The sequence below is a fragment of the Spinacia oleracea genome, chromosome 4, assembly GCF_020520425.1.
Source record: "Spinacia oleracea cultivar Varoflay chromosome 4, BTI_SOV_V1, whole genome shotgun sequence".
Taxonomy (NCBI): domain Eukaryota; kingdom Viridiplantae; phylum Streptophyta; class Magnoliopsida; order Caryophyllales; family Amaranthaceae; genus Spinacia; species Spinacia oleracea.
In genome coordinates this window covers 155,869,547-155,891,648 of record NC_079490.1, presented here as the reverse complement: position 1 = coordinate 155,891,648, position 22,102 = coordinate 155,869,547, and the positions used below count along the sequence as shown (strand labels likewise).

Genomic DNA, 22,102 nt, shown 5'->3' with positions numbered 1-22,102 from the left:
ATGACTCAACCCATAATAGACCATTTCATTCAAATAAACACTCAACGATTGTTTTTGTTTACTTTGAATGTGAGTCTTTCTGTGTCCAAACTGAATTTTTTCTATGATGAATAATGGAACAAAATGCCATTAAGTTCTAGCCTTTTGAAGGACTTTAAAACAAACAGATGACCCTATAGCTAATGTAGCACAACTTTGCTTCATTTCCCACTTGTAGGTCAATAACCAAACTTAGCTTCCAAATTTTGAGATCTTAAAAAAAGTTAGAACCTCAAGCGGTAATCCAATACCATAGGAGTTCAATTGCTACGTCGTTTCTCTTTAACATAAACTTCAAGGTAGAAATAGAATTTTGAATTCATTTCTTTCGTTCCCGTTTCCTATCCTTTCTAGCGCCTTTTATCCCCAAAATAACTCTTTGCTTGATCTTCTTACTTTGTTATACTTACAAAGTTCATTTCCTTTTATTCAATTTGAATGACCACATATAATGAGTCTAGTTCATTATTGAATCTAAAGGAAATTGGTTGTTAACCATTGGTAATACATGAGCCTTTAACTCAATACATCATTATTCCAAAACTACTCAATATTTTGAATAAATGAGGTCCAATTTGTCTACAAATCAAGTTTTAGTTGAAAATAACCATGAAGATCATTATAATAAAAATTGCATCCAAGATACGCTCTCAGTCTCCTTTCCTTTGAGAATTACTCTCAAAATCAGTTACCAATCGATCGAGAAAATATGGCAGTTTTATTATCCGAAACGCAATGAAATGAAGATGAATAATTATATGCATTATAATTTATATTCTACAAAATGAAATAGCAAAGAACAACATTTATCATACTTTAATAATGTGAAATAAAAGCATTCATGCAATCATTAAAGCTATTAAACATTTCATTCATGCAATAAATACATAGTCCAAAATGAAAGAAATCAATCCAAGACCCTAAGAGTCTCTAAGTCTTAAGCATGCTTTGGCCTGTTTTAATCCTTTGAAGATTTTATGTAAACAAAAACCAATTGCTAGTAATTCCAAAACTACTCAAGTTAATGCCATAACTTATTCCTTTGCCACAATATGTCTAATATTGCTTGAGTTACAACCACAATCAACATGCTAAAATAGCACGTCGCTTTGGTTATAACCTACTATCTTAGGTTCGAAGATTTTTGTAAGTGCTTGATTTGGAAGGCAACTTTAAAATCAATATTCTTTGAACCGAGTTGTTTCTATGTTGGTTTGATTATTTAGTAAACTAATCCTTAATCAAAACATAAAACAACATACACATGCATAATATACATACACCAATACATAAAAGCATATGTAAATTTGTTGAACTAGTGTGGCCCCAGTTTCTTGGTCTTGAAGCATCCAATCTTCTCTTCACCTTGTTAGCTTGGCACCGTCTTGAAATCCATTCAAAATTGCGAACTGTAAATTTAAATAAACTACCTAGAAGAACTTGAACTAATAATATAATTATTACATCAAAACTTCATGGTACGCAGACCATATTTAAAAACTTTACATTCAAAGATAGAACGGTACGCAAACCGTTTTTTACTATCCTAGTTGGGCTATAATAGTCACTTGCAACACCTGCAATACATAATAATATACTATGCATTCACCCATTCGTATCCTAAAATGAATGGCCCAAGTAAGATTTACACATAATTACATGACTAATTAAAATTACATTCATGTAAACGCGTCCTAAAAGATTAATTAATTAATTTCAAATTATTATTCCTTAAAATTATTCTAATCAAATAATTAATTTAATTAAAATAAATGTCCTACGAAAAATTAATTAAAATAATTTCATTTAAACGGCTCCCACTTAAACCAATATCGTTTTGGACTTTTAATTTTAAATAATTAAACTCGCGGCCTGGCTCAAGTCAAATAAAATAAAATATTAAACAAGTCCAATGTTAGCCCCTTTGTGCAAAAATAAGCCCAAAGCCCAAAATTGGGCCTTGAAATAAAACGAAGCAAAAATGCACAATTGGTGCATCGTGGGCTAGGCAAGTGTCCAGCCCAAATGATGCGTTGTGCATCGGATCATCGCATCATCGTGCAGGCCACGGGGCCCACAACGTCGCGCAAACCAAAGTAGCATCGCACAGGGCACGCTGGCGCGCCCCTGTTCACGAATGCAAGTGCTCGTCGCTGCCTGTGTGCCTCGCCCATCGCGCTGACTTGTTGCTGCCAAGCTACTAGCCCAACGCTTTCTGCAGGCGTAGCGCACACCCGCAAGGCCAACACCCATCGTCCTGCCCGCGCGTCGCACCCCTGCCCCTCGTCTCGCTGCACACACGTGCACGCAGCCGTGGCACAAAGCCACGCCACGCACATCGCATGGCATACGGTTAGCAACCATGCCATGGCTCGCTCGTACGTCAAACATCAAATCTTATTAAATGATACAAAACGAAATTACACGATTTTTAAAAAAAAATTAATAACAACAATTCCAACCGTTTTTAAATTACGAAAAATAATTCCAGTGGGTGATTTATATAATTTTAAACAATCCAATTGTGAAATTTTACAAATCCTGTATAACAAATGTTCAAATTTAACGAATGATGAACACCAATAAAAATTTGAATAATAATGATAATCCGATCCAAACATTTAAATTTTAGATTTTTATCAAAATTGGTTTAGGCGAATGATTAAAATTAACAAATCTAATCAAAAATTTAATCCTTGAATTTTTAAATGAGCCATTTAAACATGAAATCATATTCCCCTTCTCACCTAAACAAATTTCTTGATCTAACCAATTAATAAAATTAATTTCGATCAATATTTAATTAATCTAGGTTAAATTGGGATTAGTGTTTATAATTAAAATTTATGAAGGGAAAAATTATTACCGGTTCATAATTACAAAAATCAGTAGGACAAATTTTCAATTAATTATAAGTCGAATTTCTCATATAAATAATTTTTAAAGCCGTCAAGTTAACAATTTAATTCATTAAACAACAAAAACGCCCAAAAAATCCAAGTTCGGGGATTGCTTTTAAGATTTTGATCACATGAGTTCAACTTAGAACGCCAATTCCAATCGATTTAGGGTTTGAAAAGTCGAAATCCCGACACTTAATGAATGCAGCACTTTTTTCACGATTCATCCAATAATCCGAAAAAATATTCGAAAAGTCAAAAAATACACAGAAAATTTCGACAGATACAAACATATAAAATATGCTAAAAAAAAACTTAAATCACATGAAGCTCGTGATACCACTGTAGGGATTTACAGTTAATCTAATTAACACACGGTGGAAATAATCCCTAACCCATAATCCATGGAAAAGTATAAGTTAAGCATGACATAAATTTGTAGCGTGTACTCCCGTATAGTCCACGAAAACGAATGAGAACTCCAATTGTGGTTCCTCTATTTCGTTCACCGACACGTTCAGATCCGCCTTGAGGTTGATAACTTAGATCTCTTTCAAGGTATTTTGAATTTTGGGAAGAACACAGTTCGGAGGCAAGGAGAGAATTATGGTTCTCACTTAGATGCCTAGGATTAGTTTAATGAGTGTAGTATGGGAAAATATGGCATGCTAGGTTATTTAGAATAACCTATTAAGTATGTGTGCCAACCGACCAAACACTAGGCCCAGCCGACCAGCATATACACACACATACGGGGACAAGCCTGCATGGCAGTGGGCCTTGAGCCGCGTCAATCTTGCTGCTTGTGCAGCGCTATCGTTGCTGCTTCTGTGCTAGCCCAATGCGCACGCACAACCGTGTGGCCTTGGGCCCGCGCTGATGTGTTGCCGATGCCTTGAAATCGCGCCCATTGGCCTTGAGTGCCTCGTGCACTCGGCTCGTGGGCTGCCCCTTTTGCATTGCATCTAAATGCCTTCCGGCAATTTATTTATCGTATATTACGATAAGATCCAACGTCGTACGATATGATTATTTGTTTCGCCTAGCTTACGAATATACGCAATACGACATACGATTTAGATCCAACGTCATATCGTATAATTATGTCCTCCAAACTAATTTCACGAAAAGCCATTAAATGAATTTCCGATTCATTTAATTCGACGATCTGTTTTATGTCATTTGTTTGACCTTGTAGGTTCAGTCAAGAGTAAGCTGTGAGCCTAATAAGGATTAGAAATCACTGATCGAAAACATTTCTCCAGCTAGCTGTTCCGATCACTTGGTTATACTGAATTAATTATTCGTAATTATTTAATCTAAACCTTGGTATTGGACCAATGCACCTTGGGTGAAGGACATATTTCCTTCATATAGACACTTCATAATCCAATTAAAAAATCTACTAAGGAACCCCAACTCTTGTAGCATAGTTTTAAGAAAAAGGCCACTCTAAGGAGTCATACGCTTTCCTTAAATAATATTTTGATCATGCATCTTGGGGAAATATACTTCCTGTTGTATCCCTTGATCAATTCAGAAGCTAACAAAATGTTGTCAGCTATAGACCTACCAGGAATGAACCCAGCTTTTGATCCATTAATGATGTTACCCACTATTGGTTGCATTCTGGCAGTAAGGATTTTAGCAATAATCTTGTACACCACATAGCAACAGGCAATTGGTCTAACTTCAGTTATTCTTGAAGAATTCTTAATTTTAGGCACCAAGGTAACTACTGTGTTATTGATTTGTCTCAGTAACTTGCCAGAAATAAAAAAATTCATAACTGCTTGAAAAGAATCATCTTTAATTTAGGCCCAGATTTCTTGAAGAAGCAACTGTTCAGACCATCAAGTCCAGGTGCTTTTGAAACATCAATACCACTAAGTGCAGCATCAATTTCCTGAGTAGTGACAAGCTGAATCAAACTAATAGCTGCATCATCAGTTATAGTAGGCCCCTTCCTTACAATAGCCAGGTCAACTCCTTTAAGTGTAGGATCAGTAGAGCCCACTAGGGATGTGTAGATTTTCCTGATCTCTCCTGCAATATCACTAGCAGTAGTCAATCTGGTACCAACTGCATCTTATAGCATATCAATGTTATTCCTCCTATTTCTCTCTTTCATAGCAATAAAGAAGAATTTATTATTTGAATCCCATAACTGCAACCAGTGTATCCTTGCCTTTTGCTTATAAACACTTTCCTGTATACCAAGGAATTTCCCCAGAGAGGTGATGATCTCCTTTTCCTTGTTTTGAAGAGCCAAATCATTAATTCTTCCCTCAAGAGTCTCCTAAATGTTCACCAATTCTTCTCTGAGATTCTCAATTCTTTCATCTAACTTTGCAAAGTCTTTATTGTGAAGCTTTTTTAACCCAGTTTTCACTTGCTTGAGTTTCCCCCAAAGTTTATACATAGCATGGCTCTGTATTGAACACCTCCATCCTTCTTGAACCACTTACTCAAACTCCTTGTGATCAGCCATATGATTGAAAATTTTGAAAGGCATGCCCCCCTGGTTTGTCTCCAGATCACTCCTGATCACTAGAGGAGAGTGATCAGACAGGCCAGGGGTCATTTACTCCACCCAAGAAGTGGTGTATTGGTAGTGTTTAATTGCCAAAGAATATGCCAATTCTTAAATCAATTCTTTTATCTCCATCCCCTTTATTACTTCAAGAAAAATACAAGCAACTAGACTTAATCTCAACTAAGTTTGTGAAGTCCAGAAGATGTTAGAAGTCCCTGGTATCCCCTATAGTAACAGGATTACCATTAATTTGATCTCCTGCACACAACACTACATTAAAGTCACCCGTCACACACCATGCTCCGGTCATAGAATTAGCTAAATCTTCTAAGTATCCCCACATAGTCATCCACTGTGTGCAGCCCATACACCACATTGAGGTAAGTAGTGAACTTACCATTTTTATATTAAACTAGACAATGAATTAGGTATTCAGTTTTGTCCAGAATTCGAATACTGATTTCATTATGTAGCCAACTAAGCCATATTATACCCCTGGGAGAACACACATAGTTGTTATCCCATGCCCAGTTAGAACCAAATTTCTTCTGAATTCTACTACTATTATGATGCTTGACTTTAGTTTCCAATAAAGCAGCTACACTAGTCTTATTATTACTCAAAAACTTCCTCACCTCCACTACCTTAGAGGGGTCATTTAACCCCCTCATGTTCCAACTGCAGAGATTCATGGAACTTGATCAGGAGGGTCACCTCCTTCTCCACTCCCCATATCATCCCCATCCCCATTCATCTCCCGTGTGTTCACATGTGCCAGTCTAGAAGCTTATTGCATAACACTAGCCATAGTAGTAGCGAGTGGCCTATGTACCTTTTTTCTTGTAACAACTCTCCATCCATCCACCTCCCCTTCCTCAGGCTGAATTGGATTAAGAGTTTCTGTAAAGGCAACAACAATCTGCTGGTTCACCCCCTAAGAGACAGGTTGTTGAACTTTTTAGGGACCCACTTCTTGGTGTACCTAGTTGCGCGCAGCAGGCTAAAATATGGAAGTTTGCACCTGGTTTTTAGCGCAATCACCTGGTTTTTAGCGCAATCATGCCCCACTACCTTGTATTTCTTGAAAAAGGGAGGTAGCCAATCAAACATCACTTTCTAGTTCACAACAACTCCATTGGGATCCTGAATCAACATAGAGCTAGGAATCTCCTTTGTCACATCAATCTCAACTAGGATCGTAGCAAAAAAAACTCTCAACTACTTAGAAGGGCATTCATCAACACAAATAGGAACCTCCAACAGGCTTCCAATTTTTCTCAATGAGTTTGCACCCCAGCAATTCAGTGGGAGATTAGGAAATTTAACCCATAGTGGAACTATTCTCAGTATTTCTTTATGAAAATTAAATTCAGGAAAAAGCTTAACAATCACAGGTCGTCCATTGAAGGAGTGTGGGCAGCAGCTAAGATACAATTCTTATCCTCTTTTGAAGGTAACTTGATAATGAAGAAGACTTCATTATGAAGAGAAACATGAGGTTTACTAGTGAGATGACATTCTCTATCAACAAAACGCATGATAGCAACAATTGATGATAGTTCACCCACAACATACATCACAATAGCATTTTCCCAAGCAGCAGATAGTTTATCAACCTCTAATTTATCAAGCTGAGCAACAGCTTTGCCATCATTCAAAACAGGCGCAATAAAGGAAAGAGGGTTACCTTTCGCAGTGAGTTGGTTTCCCCTAACAATAGTGGCCCAAGAATTCCCTCCTTGTGTTTCCATGGAATTAGATGATTTTCCCACATTTGCAGTTGGTTGCTCTATTTCTAGGGCACTGGCCACCATTGTAGGAGGTGTCATACGATTCACGGAAGCAGCTGGGGACCGTAATATATCATTGATGCCTCTCATCAAGTGTCGAACACGTTCCTGCATATTTCCACCAGAGTTACCCGATTCAATCTCATCTATAATCGCAGCCAGCATGGAAGGTGTTTGAGGAGGAATCGGTTTATTCGCATGAAGAAGAGGTTGAACAAGCGCACTATGATATTGTGCAATAAGCTCCTGCAACTCCGGCGATGGTGGTCCCGAGCTAGGATGAGGCGGCGTGGTGAAGCCGCATCCAGTGCTTGGGGTTCATTTTCAACGTAGTTGGGTTCTTGATTTCTCTTCTGGTGTTGATTCATTGGACAAGTGGGTTGGTCGGGCGGTCGAGAAGGTGACCCTCCATGAGTTCCGGTATCACTTGGTTGTTGAGTCTTCTTCTTTCTAGCCATGGTGAAGAGTAGGCGCAGGTTAGTAGAGGACCATAACGCGCGCTTATTCAGCCATTTCTAGAAGGGTTTTAACCTAGATCATTTCATAATGTTCTTTACATTGTGCTTTATTCTATTTTTGGATATGAAAACTTACTATTTTACCCATCTAACTCCACAACATTTACAACTTTCCACTCACTTTTTCTTACTTATTTATTTTTTTCTTACACTCACCCACCTTTTTACACATCTATCTACTTTATCCATATTTATTATATTCACCCACAGTTTTACACACTTTCTCTATTTTTCTCTTAACATTTGGTCAAATAGTAGCTGTAAAGATTATTTGAAACAAATGTAGTAGTGGAATTGATGTTCTTAATTACTCCGTAATTTGAGTTTTAAGGCAAGGAGACAACTCATTAAAATTTTCCCGGCCAATTTAGGGCTCGTTCTATTCATCTGTTTTTTGACTTATTTTTCTGAATTTATATTTTATCTAACGTATTAAAATTTATTTTAGTTACAAATTATACTTGACCGACGCTTATTTTTTCTAGAATTTATCTTATAATGAACTTAATTGAACTTACCTAAATTTATTTATTTTAATAAATTAAGTGGAAATAATGTGAACAAAATAAGGCCTTATACCCACTCTACTAGACTTAATATGTTATACTAAGTAAAATAAGTGGGACTAAAGTGAATAATACTAATCCGTTTGATAGCAGATAAAAAATATCGATAATGAAAATGAATTCAAGTATAATTTGGCAAGAAAAATAATTCACTTTAAGATCGATCTCTGTGGTACATATGAATTCTCATCCCATAACTTGTGATTTTCTTCGTAAATTTGCATTCTTACCAAAACCACCTCTAATGCCCCTCTAATTGGTAATGGATGCATGCTACTAAAAATTTGAGAAGAAAAAAACGATTTGGGCTAAACTATCATTACTATATAAGGGAAGAAAAGTACGATTTGGCCTGGATAAACTAGCATTACTACATTGATTTTCTTACTACTCCCTTCGTCTCTTTTTATTTTTTACGTTTGGTATTTTTCACGCGTTTTAACGACTAATTAATGTGCATTGAGATTCTTCTAACTTTTTATGTAAACGAGAAAAATTACGTTTATTTATAATGTTTTCACTTTTATCAAAATTCTGATATTGGAAAAATGAGAAAAAGCTAATATCCCAATGGAAAAGTGTGAGAGATTAAATGACTCAATAGATTTAATTGGTTAAAATAATAATTGGACACAAATTTTGATAGAATATTAAATCATTTATGTGATGATATAAAAAGAAATGTAAAGAACATTTTTGGACACCCAAAAAGAAAAACGTAAAAAACAAAAAGAGACGAATGGAGTAAATTAATTACGGGCAAATATTTTCATTGTTCATTAATATTATTTATTACCAGTTGACAAACGGGTTACTTGTTCAACAAAAACAAGTCGATTTGATGGAGGGGCGATGTATTGGCACATCATCAATATAGTCTGTCTTTGGCAATTACCTTTACAATTAAGCAAACTTGGTGTTCCGGTGTTGTAAAGATGGAAACAATGGGCTTCGAATGAAGGCCCTTTTGTATGTGTTGAAGATCTTGCTTGTTTGAATGAGTAGAGTCCGAATTCACCTGCACAAGAGCAAAGTCACTAGCCTCGGGGGTGTTTCCGAGGAAAGCCCCTCCGATGCCTAAGTAAGAACGATGCTCGGATTCTAGAAAGAAGTTCTCTAGAAGAGTAGTCTTAAGGCGATAAATTGGACGTACCTTGAGGTGTGAGCCTTGGCGGCCTATTTATAGTGTTTGCATAATAAATGCCCATAGGTCATTTATTGCTTTTGGGCCTTGGGCCTTGATGGATGGCTGACTAGCCATTGGTAGGTTTGATGCTGTTTGTTTAGAGCCATTGGGCTTTAGACTTAGTCCAAACAACATGCCCCCCAGACCCGGTCCATTTAGAATTAAATGGGTGGGTTTCCAGCTGTCAGAAGTCCGAAAGTTCCCTCTCTTTTTTGAAAAGGGATGATTTGCATTGATGACAAGTGTTGGGAGTTGTATTGTGTCGTGGAGATCGTGGGTTGAGGAAGTTGATGCGCCCCTTTTCTTTTCTATAAATACTGGGTGCTTTGCTCTTTTCGAACTTTTTACTCCTTCTTTCAAACCCATTCTCTCTCTAAATTTCGGCGATCGCAGTGCAATTTGTTTCTTCAGATCTACGAAATTCGGCCAACTTTAGACTTCGGGAACTTGTGTTGTTCGTTTTATCGGCGAATTCCGCTTCGGAAAAAGGTAATTTGTTTCTGAGTTCTCCTTTTTTTTCTTCGTTCTTCCTTCTACCCCTCAATCTAAACCCTGGATCGAGATTTCGCGACCATGGCAAAGAATAGGGGCAAAAGCAAGTTCGTCGTTGGCTCCTCTAGTGAGAGGGAGAACGTGCCTTCGGGGAGGTTACCGAAAACTTCGAGGGGTCGGCCTTCGGCGAGGCCGTTGGAGAAGCGTTCGATTGGTTGGGATGCTTCCGAAGACGATGTAGTTGGTGGGTCTGGCGTGTCTGAACGCGCAACCTCTGGTGAGAGAGCTGGCTTTTCGGGTGCTCGTCGTCGTTACCCCGAGTTTCCAGTTCACTGGACGGAAGCTGATCCGAAGGGCAGGTATGCCTCAATTTTGCACGAGACCACCAAGATCGACGGTCCGTTGGAGAAATCGGTCAGCGGTGACTGGTTGGTGGAAGCGAAGTTGGGGAATTATCATCGGAAGGCCGAGGAGCTATACGGAATTCAGCATGCCTTGGGGTACTGGTGCGAGCTTCCTGAACAAGAGCGTCCTCGGGTGACTCATCCACCGAGGGGGTTCATTTCCATGTACACTCATCATTTGGAGAATGGTCTCCGCTTTCCTTTGGATCCGTTCGTATCCGAGCTTTTGGTGTCGTACAACATTAGTTTGGCCCAGCTCACACCCAAATCTATGAGGCACATAATCGGATTTAGATGGGTGTGTGACTTCGTCAATTTCCCTTGCTCTGTCGCTATTTTTCGGGATCTTCACGATCTGGTTCTCAACCATGCTTCCAAGGGTGATGGGTATGGTTGGTGGACCATTGTCAACAAGAAGTCCCGAAAGAGGGGGGAGCCGAACTACATCACGGCGTACCCTTACCTTAGCTCTGACCACAATTGGAAGACGGAGTGGTTGCTCGTTCGTGTGCCGACGGATCCGAAGCATCCCAACTTTTATCGTCCTCCGAAGTGGTTCGTGGCTCCTGATCCTGATATGAGGGGTGTGGCAGCTCCAGATCGGAATCATCGCCACTATGTGGACCTCCTCCAGTGGTTCTTGGCTCAAGAGGATAACTATCGACTGCCGTCTAGCTGGCTCCCGAATCTCAATTACATTTTGCGGGAGGACATTCTTGCTGTTGCCGGTATCAGCAGGATTTTTGACAGGGGTAGGTGTCTTTCGGCTGAGACCGTTTTTTCAGTGAGTTTGTCCTTCTCTTTCCTGCTTCGTTTTGCTGACATATTTTGTGCTTTGTTTTTGCAGAGTACGGCTTTAGCTGCATTGATCCTAAGAAGTTGGGCATTTCTTTGGATTTGAAGACTATTCACGACCCGGCTCCCGAGTACAAGTTCGGAAAAGATAACCCTCGTAATCCTCGCCTGAAGGATTACGTGTTGTCTCCTTCGGGGGTTGCTCGGATATCCGAAGTTCGAGCTGATCCGTGGGATTCTGCCTCCTCTGTTGAAGCTGTTCCTGTGAAGGTTGTGCTTCCTGTGTTGAAGACAACTTCGGACCCGGTGAGTGTTCATTTATAGGCTCGATTTTCTGTTTGTCTTCTTCTTTTCGGTTGGCCGTCGGCTAACGTCTTGGTCCTGGACCATCTTTTTAGGGTCCTGGGACTGACGCTGTGCCGCGTGCCGTTCCTTCGGTTTCATCTCCGGCTCGGATAGATATCTCTTTATCTAGGAACCGGGTACTTCACGCTTTTTTTCTCTATTTCTTCCTTCTACTTCTTTTATATTTGTTGACCCTTGGTCTCCCCTTTTTAGGATCAACGCAAAAGGAAGGGTAGCACTCTTTTGAGGCCTTCCACACATCCGAAGAAAGCAAAGGCTTCTCAGCCCTCGGAGAAGGTATTTGTTCTGCCTTGGAGTTTTTTTTAGCCCGTTCTCCCTTTTTCCGAAACTGATCTTTGAGCGCTTGCTGTGTAGGAAGCGGTTTCGGAAGTCATGCCTCCTCCTAAGAATCTTCTTCACTTCATGCTCTTGCCAGGGCAGAAGTTAAAGAGTGTGGTGGTTGCTGAACCGCCGCCCGTGGACCAGCCGCTGATCGAGGAAGATATCATCCCCTCTCCTCTGAAGCCATCTGCTGCTTTGGGGATCGAAATCCAGGATATCACCGAGGTGATGGAGGCGATTGAAGCCGATTTTGTTCCTGGTTCGGATGTCCCTGAGGTAGCTGAGGAGAAGAAGGAGTCTGCTGATCTTCCCTTCGAGAGAGAGAAGAGTCCAGACAAGGAGATGGTAGATCTCTCGGGCCCCGAAGCTGCGGTTCCCGAGGTTCAGAAGGAGGTTCCCTCTGCTGGAGAGGAGGAGCAGCCCGAGCAAGGTCTGACGAGGAAGAGGCGCCACTCAACTTTGGGTTCTACTTCTACCTCGGCCCTGGATAGGCTGATCCATGCTGATCCCTGTTCGGATGTTCCGCTAAAAAGGATCCCCGAAGAAGTAAGGGAGGCGATGGCTCGGTATGCCAGGGCTCCGATTTTGGGAGAGGACCCCTTGGCTCACGTGGGATCCTTGGTGGGCCCCGAAGCTGCTAGGGAGAATCTGCTTCGTGCTAACCCGCAGTGGAGGGTTCCTGGGGCTGAAGAGAGAAATCCGGCGATGATGGCCCAGTACTATCTGAACGAGGTAATTGCTAGATTTTTCTCTTTGAGTTGTGTTTTTGTTTTATGCTTTTCCTATTTTTGCTCATCTTTCTTTCGTTCCCAGGCTGTTTTCTGGTCCTCGTTCGCTTCCGAGTGTAGCTCGGTTGAGGAGAAACAATTGAGGAAATATCGTGAGGCTTATGCTCGTGATATTCCCATTTTGGACCAGAAGGCTGGGCAACTCCTCTCCGAGCTTACGGAAGTCAAGCAGCTATACCTTCAGTATAGTCGCGAGGCTAGAGAGTCTGCTGAGAAGATTGGGGCCGAGGTTGGCCAGCTCATCTTCCGAGTTGAAGAGGATGCTGAGAAGATCGCTTCCTTTGCTGAGGAAAAGAAGGATATGGCCGCATAGTTCGCTAGCGAACTTGAGGAAAAAGATAGACTCTTCCAGGAGATGAAGTCTAAATTTGAAGCGGCCGATAAGGAGCATAAAGAGGCAGAGTTGAGGCTTTGCCATTTTGTCCAGCATCGGGAGCTGATCCAGCAGCAAGCTGATAATGTGCCTGTCCTTCGGCTGAAGCTTCGGGAAAAGGATGACTATATTCGGAAGTTGGAGCAGGAGCGAGTCGACCTCTACACTGCTGATCAGTGTAGAGAGCAGTACTGGAACGGCATCGTGGGTGCTCGGCGCATGTTTGCGAAGCACATGCCTCACTTCCCTTGGAACGAGAAAGTTCCCCTATGGATGCAGGCCGAGGACCACTTGGTGGAATGCCAAGCTGATCGAGATGAAGCTGAAGCTGAACGCCAAGCTGCTCTTGCAGAGGCTCGGGCCCAGAAGGCAACTTCCGAGGGTGATACTACTGCTGGGGGTTCTTCGAAGGATGCTCCCCTAGGGGCCGCTCCTGAGACTCCCAAGAGTTAGGGATTCGGGCAGTCGTCTTCTTCAGAGTCGGTCGGTTCCAGTTGAGGACTTCCGAATATGTGCTTGCTTTTCCCCCTTTTGCCTCGGCGCTGCGTTGTACTTGTTTCTTTTTGCTTTCTTAGTACTTCGGTAGGCCGGTATTGTCTGTTGATGGCTGCCGATTTTAACTGTTTCATTTTGTTTTCAATTTTTGAGGTTTTCAATGTATTTGTACTTCCCCCAAATATTGAATGAAAAATGAGTGTTAGTTACTTGGCTGCTTTTCAATTTTGTACTTTCGAGCTTTTCTTTGAATCCGTAGACTTGCTGAAAACCTTTTGATCTTGCGAGCTCTTTAAATCCGTAGATTTGTTAAGAGACTTTTTATCTTTGCGAGCTCTTCAAATCCGTAGATCTGCTAAGGGACTCTTTAACTTTGTGAGTTCTTCAAATCCGTAGATCTGCTAAGAGACTCTTTAACTTTGTGAGTTCTTCAAATCCGTAGATCTGCTAAGAGACTCTTTAACTTTGCGAGTTCTTCAAATCCGTAGATCTGCTAAGAGACTCTTTAGTTTTGCGAGTTCTTCAAATCCGTAGATCTGCTAAGAGACTCTTTAGTTTCCAGACTCTTCAAATCCGTCGATCTGCTCAGAGGTCTGGATTGTTCTTCCGATCTCTTGTGGTTCGGAAACCTGGGCAAGAGATCGCTAGTCTGCCTCTTAGTTATGCCTTCGGCGATCCGTGGATCTGAGCCGGAGTTTTATAACTTGATTCGAGCGACTGTTTGTGGCGAACAAGTTTTATTTGGTTATCGCGAATCCGAGGATTCTGGACGATTCCCTGAAGTGTGTGATTTGGTCATTCCTTGCATTTTATCAAGGAATGGGCAAAGTCAACCTGTTTTTAGTCTCGGATTGATCAGATCCGAGGCTGCATATATATATAAGGGGACAATAAATATAGAGATAAGTTTAATGAAACACATGGTGCCAATGGCTTTCCTCTTCTCATTAAACAACTTACTTGGTTTACAGACAGAGATCATACAAAATATTTCTTGAGAACATCGGTATTCCAATGGTTCTTCAGAATTGTTCCATCTAACTGTTTCAGCATAAACGTGCCTGGCCTTTTTTCGGAATGGATGATGTATGGTCCTTCCCAAGTGGCTGAGAGTTTGCCATGGATCCGTCCTTTCTTAACCGAGGCGGCGTTTCTGAGCACTAGATCACCGACTTTTAGGGGTCTGGCGTTGACTCTTCGGTTATAATGCTTGTTGACCCTCTGCAAATAGGCTGCGTTGAGTGTCCTTGCATCGTTCCGAGCTTCGTCCAGTAGATCGAGAGCTTCAGACAGAAGTTGGTTGTTGCTTTCTCCTTGGAGCCCATCATACCTGTTGTATGCCTGGATCCTCAGGCTTTCTGTTCCGATTTCCACAGGGATTACAGCTTCGGATCCATATACAAGGTGGAACGGTGTTTGCCCGGTAGCTTCTTTCTCAGTGGTCCGAAGAGACCATAGCGTTCCGGGTAGCTCTTCTAACCACTTGTTTTTGTCATCCTCGACTCTTTTCTTGAGTGCATTGAGGATGAGTTTGTTAGCAGCTTCGGCTTGCCCGTTGCTTTGTGGGTGACAGACTGCCGAGTAAGCTAGGTGTATGCCGAACTGTTTGCACCACTTTTGCAACGGGGTGTTGTCGAACTGTTTCCCGTGGTCGAAGACCATCAGTCTTGGTATGCCGAACCTTGTGATGATGTTCTGCCATATGAACTTGCGGACCTGAGGTTCGGTGATGGAGGAGACAGCTTCGGCTTCGATCCATTTGCTAAAATAGTCGACTCCTACAATCAACCACTTCTTCTGGTTCGTCGCTGAGGGGAAGGGACCAATGATGTCTAACCCCCACTGTGCGAATGGTAAGGGATACAGTGTTGATTGTAGGTTTTGAGCTGGTTGATGGATGGCTGGTGCGAACTTTTGGCATTTCTCGCATTTCCTTGCCATCTGCTTTGCCTCGGAAACCATAGTGGGCCACCAGTACCCGGCCCGAAGGGCTTTATGTGCCAATGTCCTGCCTCCGATGTGGTTTCCGCATATCCCGAGGTGGATCTCCCTTAGGATGTAGTCAGCGTCTGTTGGACCCACACATTTTAGCAGCGGAGCGGAGAATGATTTCCTCATGAGCTCTCCTTCAGCGCTGATGATGAACCACTTGTTGAATCTTTTCAGTTTTCTTGCCTGCAGCTTATCCTCGGGAAGTTCTCCCCTTTCTTTGTATGCAACTACTGCGTCCATCCAGCTGGGTTCGGTACGTAAGCTGCATACTGTGGTGGGTAGCAAGTCAATGCTTCTCTCTTGGTGAACTTCCACGTGGACCGACCTGTTTAGGTCGATGAGTGTTGAGCTTGCGAGTTTTGACAGTGCATCTGCTTGCGTGTTTTGTCCTCGGGGGATGAGAATGACTTCAAAGGATCTTAACTTTGACGTTAAGGACTTAATTTTTGCTAAGTAAGCTGTCATGCTGGGCCATTTGGCCTCATACTCCCCTCGGATCTGGTTGGCTACAAGCTGGGAATCAGTTTTGAGGCGAACATGCTCGGCTTCCAGGGATAAGCAAAGTTCTATCCCTGCGATTGTGGCCTCATATTCGGCCTCGTTGTTAGTTGCTTTGAAGCCGAACTTCAATGCATACTCTATGCTTTTCCCCGTCGGGGGAATTAGTACAACTCCTGCTCCTGAGCCGTTTACTGTGGAAGATCCGTCAGTGAAGACCTCCCAAGTGCTTTTCGTGTCATCCAGCATTTCTTGGTATGAGCATTCGGCCAAGAAGTCGGCCAACGCTTGTGCTTTGATTGCTGTCCTCGGCTGATATTTGATGCCGAACTCTGATAGTTCGAAGGCCCAGGCAGCCAATCTTCCTGACCTCTCTATTTTGTCGAGTACTTTCTCGAGCGGTTGGTCAGTTAGCACTGTGATCTGGTGGGATTCGAAGTATGGCCTCAGTTTTCATGCAGCTACCACTACTGCATATGCGACTTTCTCGATGAGCGGGTACCGGGTTTCGGCCCCTGTGAGTGTTCGGCTGGTGAAGTAGATTGGCTGTTGCTTCTTTTCTTCTTCTCGAAGAAGCACTGCGCTGACGGTTCCAGGGCTAACTGCGACATATAGGTACAGGGTTTCCCCCTCCTTTGGTCTGGCCAGTGTCGGCAGTTGAGCTAGGTGGGCTCTGAGTTGCTGAAAAGCTTCTTTTTGCTCCTGTTCCCATATCAGTTCGGGATCCACTTTCCTCGGGACCCCCTTTTTCTTGACTGGTTCTGCTTCTCCCCCGGGGAGGTTCTTTGGTTTCAGTGCTTTGAAGAAGGGGGCTCCCTTGTTCGAGGCTTTTGATATGAACCTTGTCAGTGCGGCTAACCTGCCGGTTAGCCTCTGCACATCTCTCTTGGTCTTCGGCTCGGGTAAATCCAATGCCGCTTGGACTTTGTCTGGGTTCGCATCAATTCCTCTTTCGCTCACCATGAATCCGAGGAACTTCCCTGACTTCACCCCGAAGACGCACTTTTTTGGGTTCAGCTTCATGCTGTATTTCCGCAGATTTCCGAAGGTCTCTGCCAAATCTTTGACATGGTCTTCCTCCTTGATGCTTTTTACGATGGAGTCATCCACATAGACCTCCACATTCCTCCCTTTCTGGTCGGCGAAGACGTGATCAACTAGCCTCTGGTAGGTGGCTCCGGCATTTTTCAAGCCGAAAGGCATCATTTTGTAGTTGAACACTCCTGCGCTTGTGATGAACGCTGTCTTTGCCCTGTCATCGGGGTGCATGAATACTTGGTGGTAGCCTGAAAAGGCATCCATGAAGCTGAGCAGTGCATGGCCGCTGGTGGAGTCAACCAATTGATCTATCCTTGGCAGGGGATAGCAGTCTTTGGGGCAGGCTCGGTTCAGATCTGTGAAATCTACGCACATTCGCCATGAGCCGTTCGCTTTTTTGACCATCACCACGTTGGCCAGTCACTTCGGATACATGCATGGTTCGATGAATCCGGCCTCTTGCAACTTTTTTACCTCCTCGGCGATGGCTTTGTTTTTCTCCGAGGAGTAATTTCTCTTTTTTTGCTTTATTGGCCGAGCTTCAGCGTTGACGTCCAGCTTGTGACAAATCAGCTTCGGATTTATCCCTGGCATATCTGCTGCTGACCATGCAAAGATGTCTTTGTGATCCCTGAGTAGTCGGATCAAATCGATTCGGAGCCTCGAGCTTAGGCCCTTGCCTATTCGGACGCTCCTGTCTGAATTATCTTCGAGGAAGATATTCTCCATTTCTTGATCTGGCTCAGGAGACAGGGTTTCGGGGCGAGCATCGATTTCTGCGGGAGACAGGCTGCTCGTGCTTGCTCTTCTCCTTTTTGCCTCGCTTTCCTCTCCCGTGGCTCCTTTTTCTTCCTCGGGGCCGTCCCCTAGTTTGGGTTTTCGGACAGCAGTGTGGCAGGTTCTTCTCGCCACTTCTTGATCACCTCTGATTCGTTCGGCGAATCCTGCATCCGAGACGTATATCATCAGCTGATGGTATGTGGAGGGGACTGCTTGCATCTTGTGAATCATGGTTCTTCCCATGATCACGTTGTATACGGAGTCGCAGTCCATCACCAGAAATTCGTCCCGAAGGGTTTTTGCTGCTTGGCCTTCACCCACCGTGACTGGCAGGGTGATCTTTCCTCGAGGGATAGCTGCGGATCCGTTGAATCCGATCAGAGGATAACTGACTTTCGTCAGTGCCTCCTCTGGTTCTTCGAGGATCAGCTGCTCGAAGCAGTTTCTAAAGATGATATTGACGGCACTTCCTCCGTCGATTAACACTCGATGTACGTTGTGGTTATTGAGGTCCATGGAAATGACTAGTGGATCGTCATGTTTGTACTGGACTCCGAAGCAATCATCAGCAGTGAAGGTCATGTTCGGGGGATGTGGCTGGTTGTCTCCCACCGCGCTGAAGTTGACCCGATGGGAGAGGGCTCTTAGGTGTTTCTTGCTGGCCTGGCCAGACTTCTGTCCCCCGAACACCACTAGGATGTCGTTTTTCTTGTGTCCCGTTGCTTCGTAGACCCTCTTCTGGGGTTGCTCACGTTGTTTGCCACTGGCGGCCTTTTCTTTTTCCTCCCTTCGGTCTAACAAGTACTGTTTCAGGTAGCCTCGACGAACGAGGTCCTCAATGTTGTCTTTCAGCGAGTTGCATTCCTCGGTGTGGTGGCCGAAGTCATCATGAAACTCGCACCACTTGTTCTTGTTTCTCCGAGCTGGGTTGGACTTGAGCTTCCCCGGTAGTTTCCACTTTTCATCATTTCTGTTGAGGCTAAAGATCTCTTTTCGGGGCAGAGCTAGTGGAGTGTAGTTAGTGTATTTGGGTTGAAGTTCACCCCTTCTCCCGTCTTTCTTCGGGCTCATCTCTCTAGCTCCTACTTTCTCCTTCCCCTTCCTTGAGCTGCCCTCGGGCTTGCTCTGGGTATTCTTTGTGTCTCTCGGATCTGACGATCCTTTCAATCTTGCAGCGGCCTTGTTGAACTCTTCGGTTCTGATGAACGCATCGGCCATTTGGAGCACGTCAGCTATTCTGGAGGGGTTCTTCATTGAGAGTTCGTCACGGAACTTCCCTTCCTGGAGCGCGTGTTTCAAAGCGAAGATGGCCACGTCTGGCTGCAAGTTTGGTATGTTTGTTGATTCCTTCATGAATCTGGCCATGAATTCTCTTAGACTTTCGTCTCTTTCTTGTTGGATTGAGGTCAGTTCTGCTGTGGTTCGCTCGGGGCGATTGTTGCTCACGAACTGTGTGCAGAATCTCTTTTTCAGCTTTTTCCAGCTCTTGATCGATCCCTTCGGCAGCGATCTGAACCACTCTCCCGCCACTCCGGTTAGCGTGGTTGGGAAATATTTACACCAACATGCTTCGGAGTAGGGACTCAAGAACATTTGCTGCTCGTAGGAGATGACATGATCCCTCGGATCTGTGATTCCGCTGTAGGTTAGGTGCGCTGGCAGTCTTACCTTCGGTATTTCTTCCATGATCAGCTCGTCCGAGAAAGGGGATGACGTGGGAGTCATGATTCTTTTCCCGAGTCTAGCCCTGATGCCTTCGTTTGCCGAGGTTCTGTGATTAGAACGTTCGGGCGTACGAAGGGGGCTAGGGGTTCGATCATGCCTCCTGTCTCTTCTTCTTTCTCGGCTACTGACCTCGGGTCGTTCGCCAGATCTGCTTGACTCACCTACCCCGAGTCTCGTATGGATCGAAGGTCTTAACCTTGAGTGGACCGAGGGCCTCAACCTGCTGAGCACCGAGCTTCGGATCCGAGTGTTACGAGTAGTCGATTCGCTTTGGAGAGCTGTTGGAGTAGGCGATGGTCTCGCAAACCAATCTGGTTGCTGTTGTGCCCTTTTTTGGGTGTCCCACGTGCTTTCCATCCACCTCGATGTCAAGTGTGTACCTGTCAAGGGAAGGAGTTCTCGTTCGGGTCTGGACACTTCTACACTGGGTGGCTCGTTCAGCCTTCGCCTGGTCCTCCTCTCTTCTCTGCGGTCCTTTGCCAATCCTTGCTGCTTCTCATTGAAGAGGAAGTTTTGCATGATGGTCATGGCCGCAGTGAGCTCTTCCCTAGTTGGAATCGGAGGTCCTGCGTTTGTGGCGGTCGTAGCTCTGCTTGGTTGTGACCTCGCCATCGATTGAGGGTGCTCCTCTTGGTCAGATTCTGAATCTGACCGCACCATCATATCGTCGTCATTGTTGTTAACAACATCATTAACCATTTTCGCGGAAAGAGGTGATTGATGAAGGAAATAATGCCCTTGGTCCAAGTATGCATTCTATGTTAAGTCTAATAAATGCGGTTCAGTATTAATTAACAAGTTAATAATTCAGTGAGATCAAGTGAGCTGAATGCCTAGCTAGAGGCCGCTTCAGTTCAAGTGGAATTAATGATATTAATCCACAGCTTACTCTTGACTGAACCCGTAGGGTCACACAAATAGTACGTAAACGGATCAAGTATTTAATGGCATTAAATACTCCATCTATGAATATTCGGAACCGACGGATCTTGGTTTCAGTGGGAGCTAAGATCGTCACAGGCAAGAAATGAATACTCCGGAAACGATGATATTGCCGGAAACGGAAATATGGATCGTATCGGAAATATGAATATTATCCAAGTCGTAGATGTTGCCGGAAACGGAAACATGGTACGTATCGGAAAATATTATTGGAAATGGAAATATTACCAGAATCGGAAATATTGCCGGAAACGGAAATATTGTCAGAATCGGAAATATTGCCGGAATCGGAAAATAATTCCGAAAACGGAAATATTAAATATTTGTTCGAAACGGAAATTAATTCCGGAATCGGAAATATTAAATATTGTTCGTATCGGAAATAGATTCCGGAAATGGAAATTTAATCGGAAGCGTATCGTACGAATTAGCATCGGACGAGGCCTGCCGGACGAAGGCCCAGCACGAAGCCAGGCCATCGCCCAGCAAGCACGCACGCCACAGCCCAGCGCGCACAAGGCCGCGCATGCGTGGGCCGCGCTGCGTGGGCTGCTGCTCGCATGCGTGGGCAGCCCTTGTGGCTGCCGTGTGTGTGTGAGTTTGAGCTCATGCGAGATTCCTGAATCTGCAAGAGTCAGTGTATGATTAAATGTCTATTCCTATTGGATAAATTGATTAAGTAGAATTCATGTAGAATTCTAATTCCAATTAATTCGCATCCTACTAGGATTACGATTCCTTTTCCATAACTCTATAAATAAAGGCCTAGGGGTCATAATTTATACATAAGTTTCAAAGTATTCAAAAGTGAGGTTTTTGAGAGAAAAATTCAAACACCCATCTTGCCCCAAAAGTGCCGAATTTTCTGAGTACCTTAAGGGCGATTCTAGTTGGTCAATCTTAAGGCGGATCCGGACGTGCTGTGGACTTTCTACGGAGGGACGACACTTGGAGTCCTAAAAGACTTGTTCTTGTTCGGTTCGGGCGCAGCTAGGGAAGGCACGCAACAAAGAGTATGCATCTAATTATGCTATATGATTATGTGTAAATAATATGTTTCCTGGGTTAATGGTTGTTTCCGCATGATCTATGTAAATGTCATATGTATCATAACCTAACAGTGGTATCACGAGCCCCTTATTATTTTCATAATCTAAATTGCATAAACATGGTTAAATATTACAAATTTGCAAGAATTAAAAGGGGTGATTAATTTTCGTAATTGTTAATTAATTGCAAATTGCGTTTATTTAATTATATGTACGCAGTTTTTCGGCAGTTTCTTCGTTACTCATCCGAATTGAGTGATTTTTGTGTCAATTTCGCATGTAAAAGGCATTCTAAAATTTTGACAAAAAATAGTATTTTTCTGCCGAACCCAGAATTCTCAAATTCGAAGCCTAACTATGACTTTTCGAAGGTTTTAGTTTTTCGAATGCAAAATTTCGTAAATTTAAGATGTTAAATTAAATATTTGCGATTCCTGTTGATAAATCTTGAATTTTTGATTGACCTACTGCATATGTTTAACAAGTTTGAATGCCTAGTCTTGTTAATT

The 22,102-nt window shown here is 43.1% G+C and overlaps 1 protein-coding gene across 1 annotated transcript; it reads right to left on the bottom strand.

The window, feature by feature from the left end:
- Positions 1-4,399: 4,399 nt before the first annotated feature.
- LOC130472063 (uncharacterized) lies at positions 4,400-5,523 on the bottom strand. The gene is made up of 3 exons (XM_056842479.1): positions 5,408-5,523; positions 4,791-5,011; positions 4,400-4,677 (listed from the first exon to the last, which is right to left on the bottom strand). Exons 1-3 carry the CDS (start codon positions 5,521-5,523, stop codon positions 4,400-4,402), a joined length of 615 nt encoding a protein of 204 aa, XP_056698457.1.
- Positions 5,524-22,102: the final 16,579 nt, after the last annotated feature.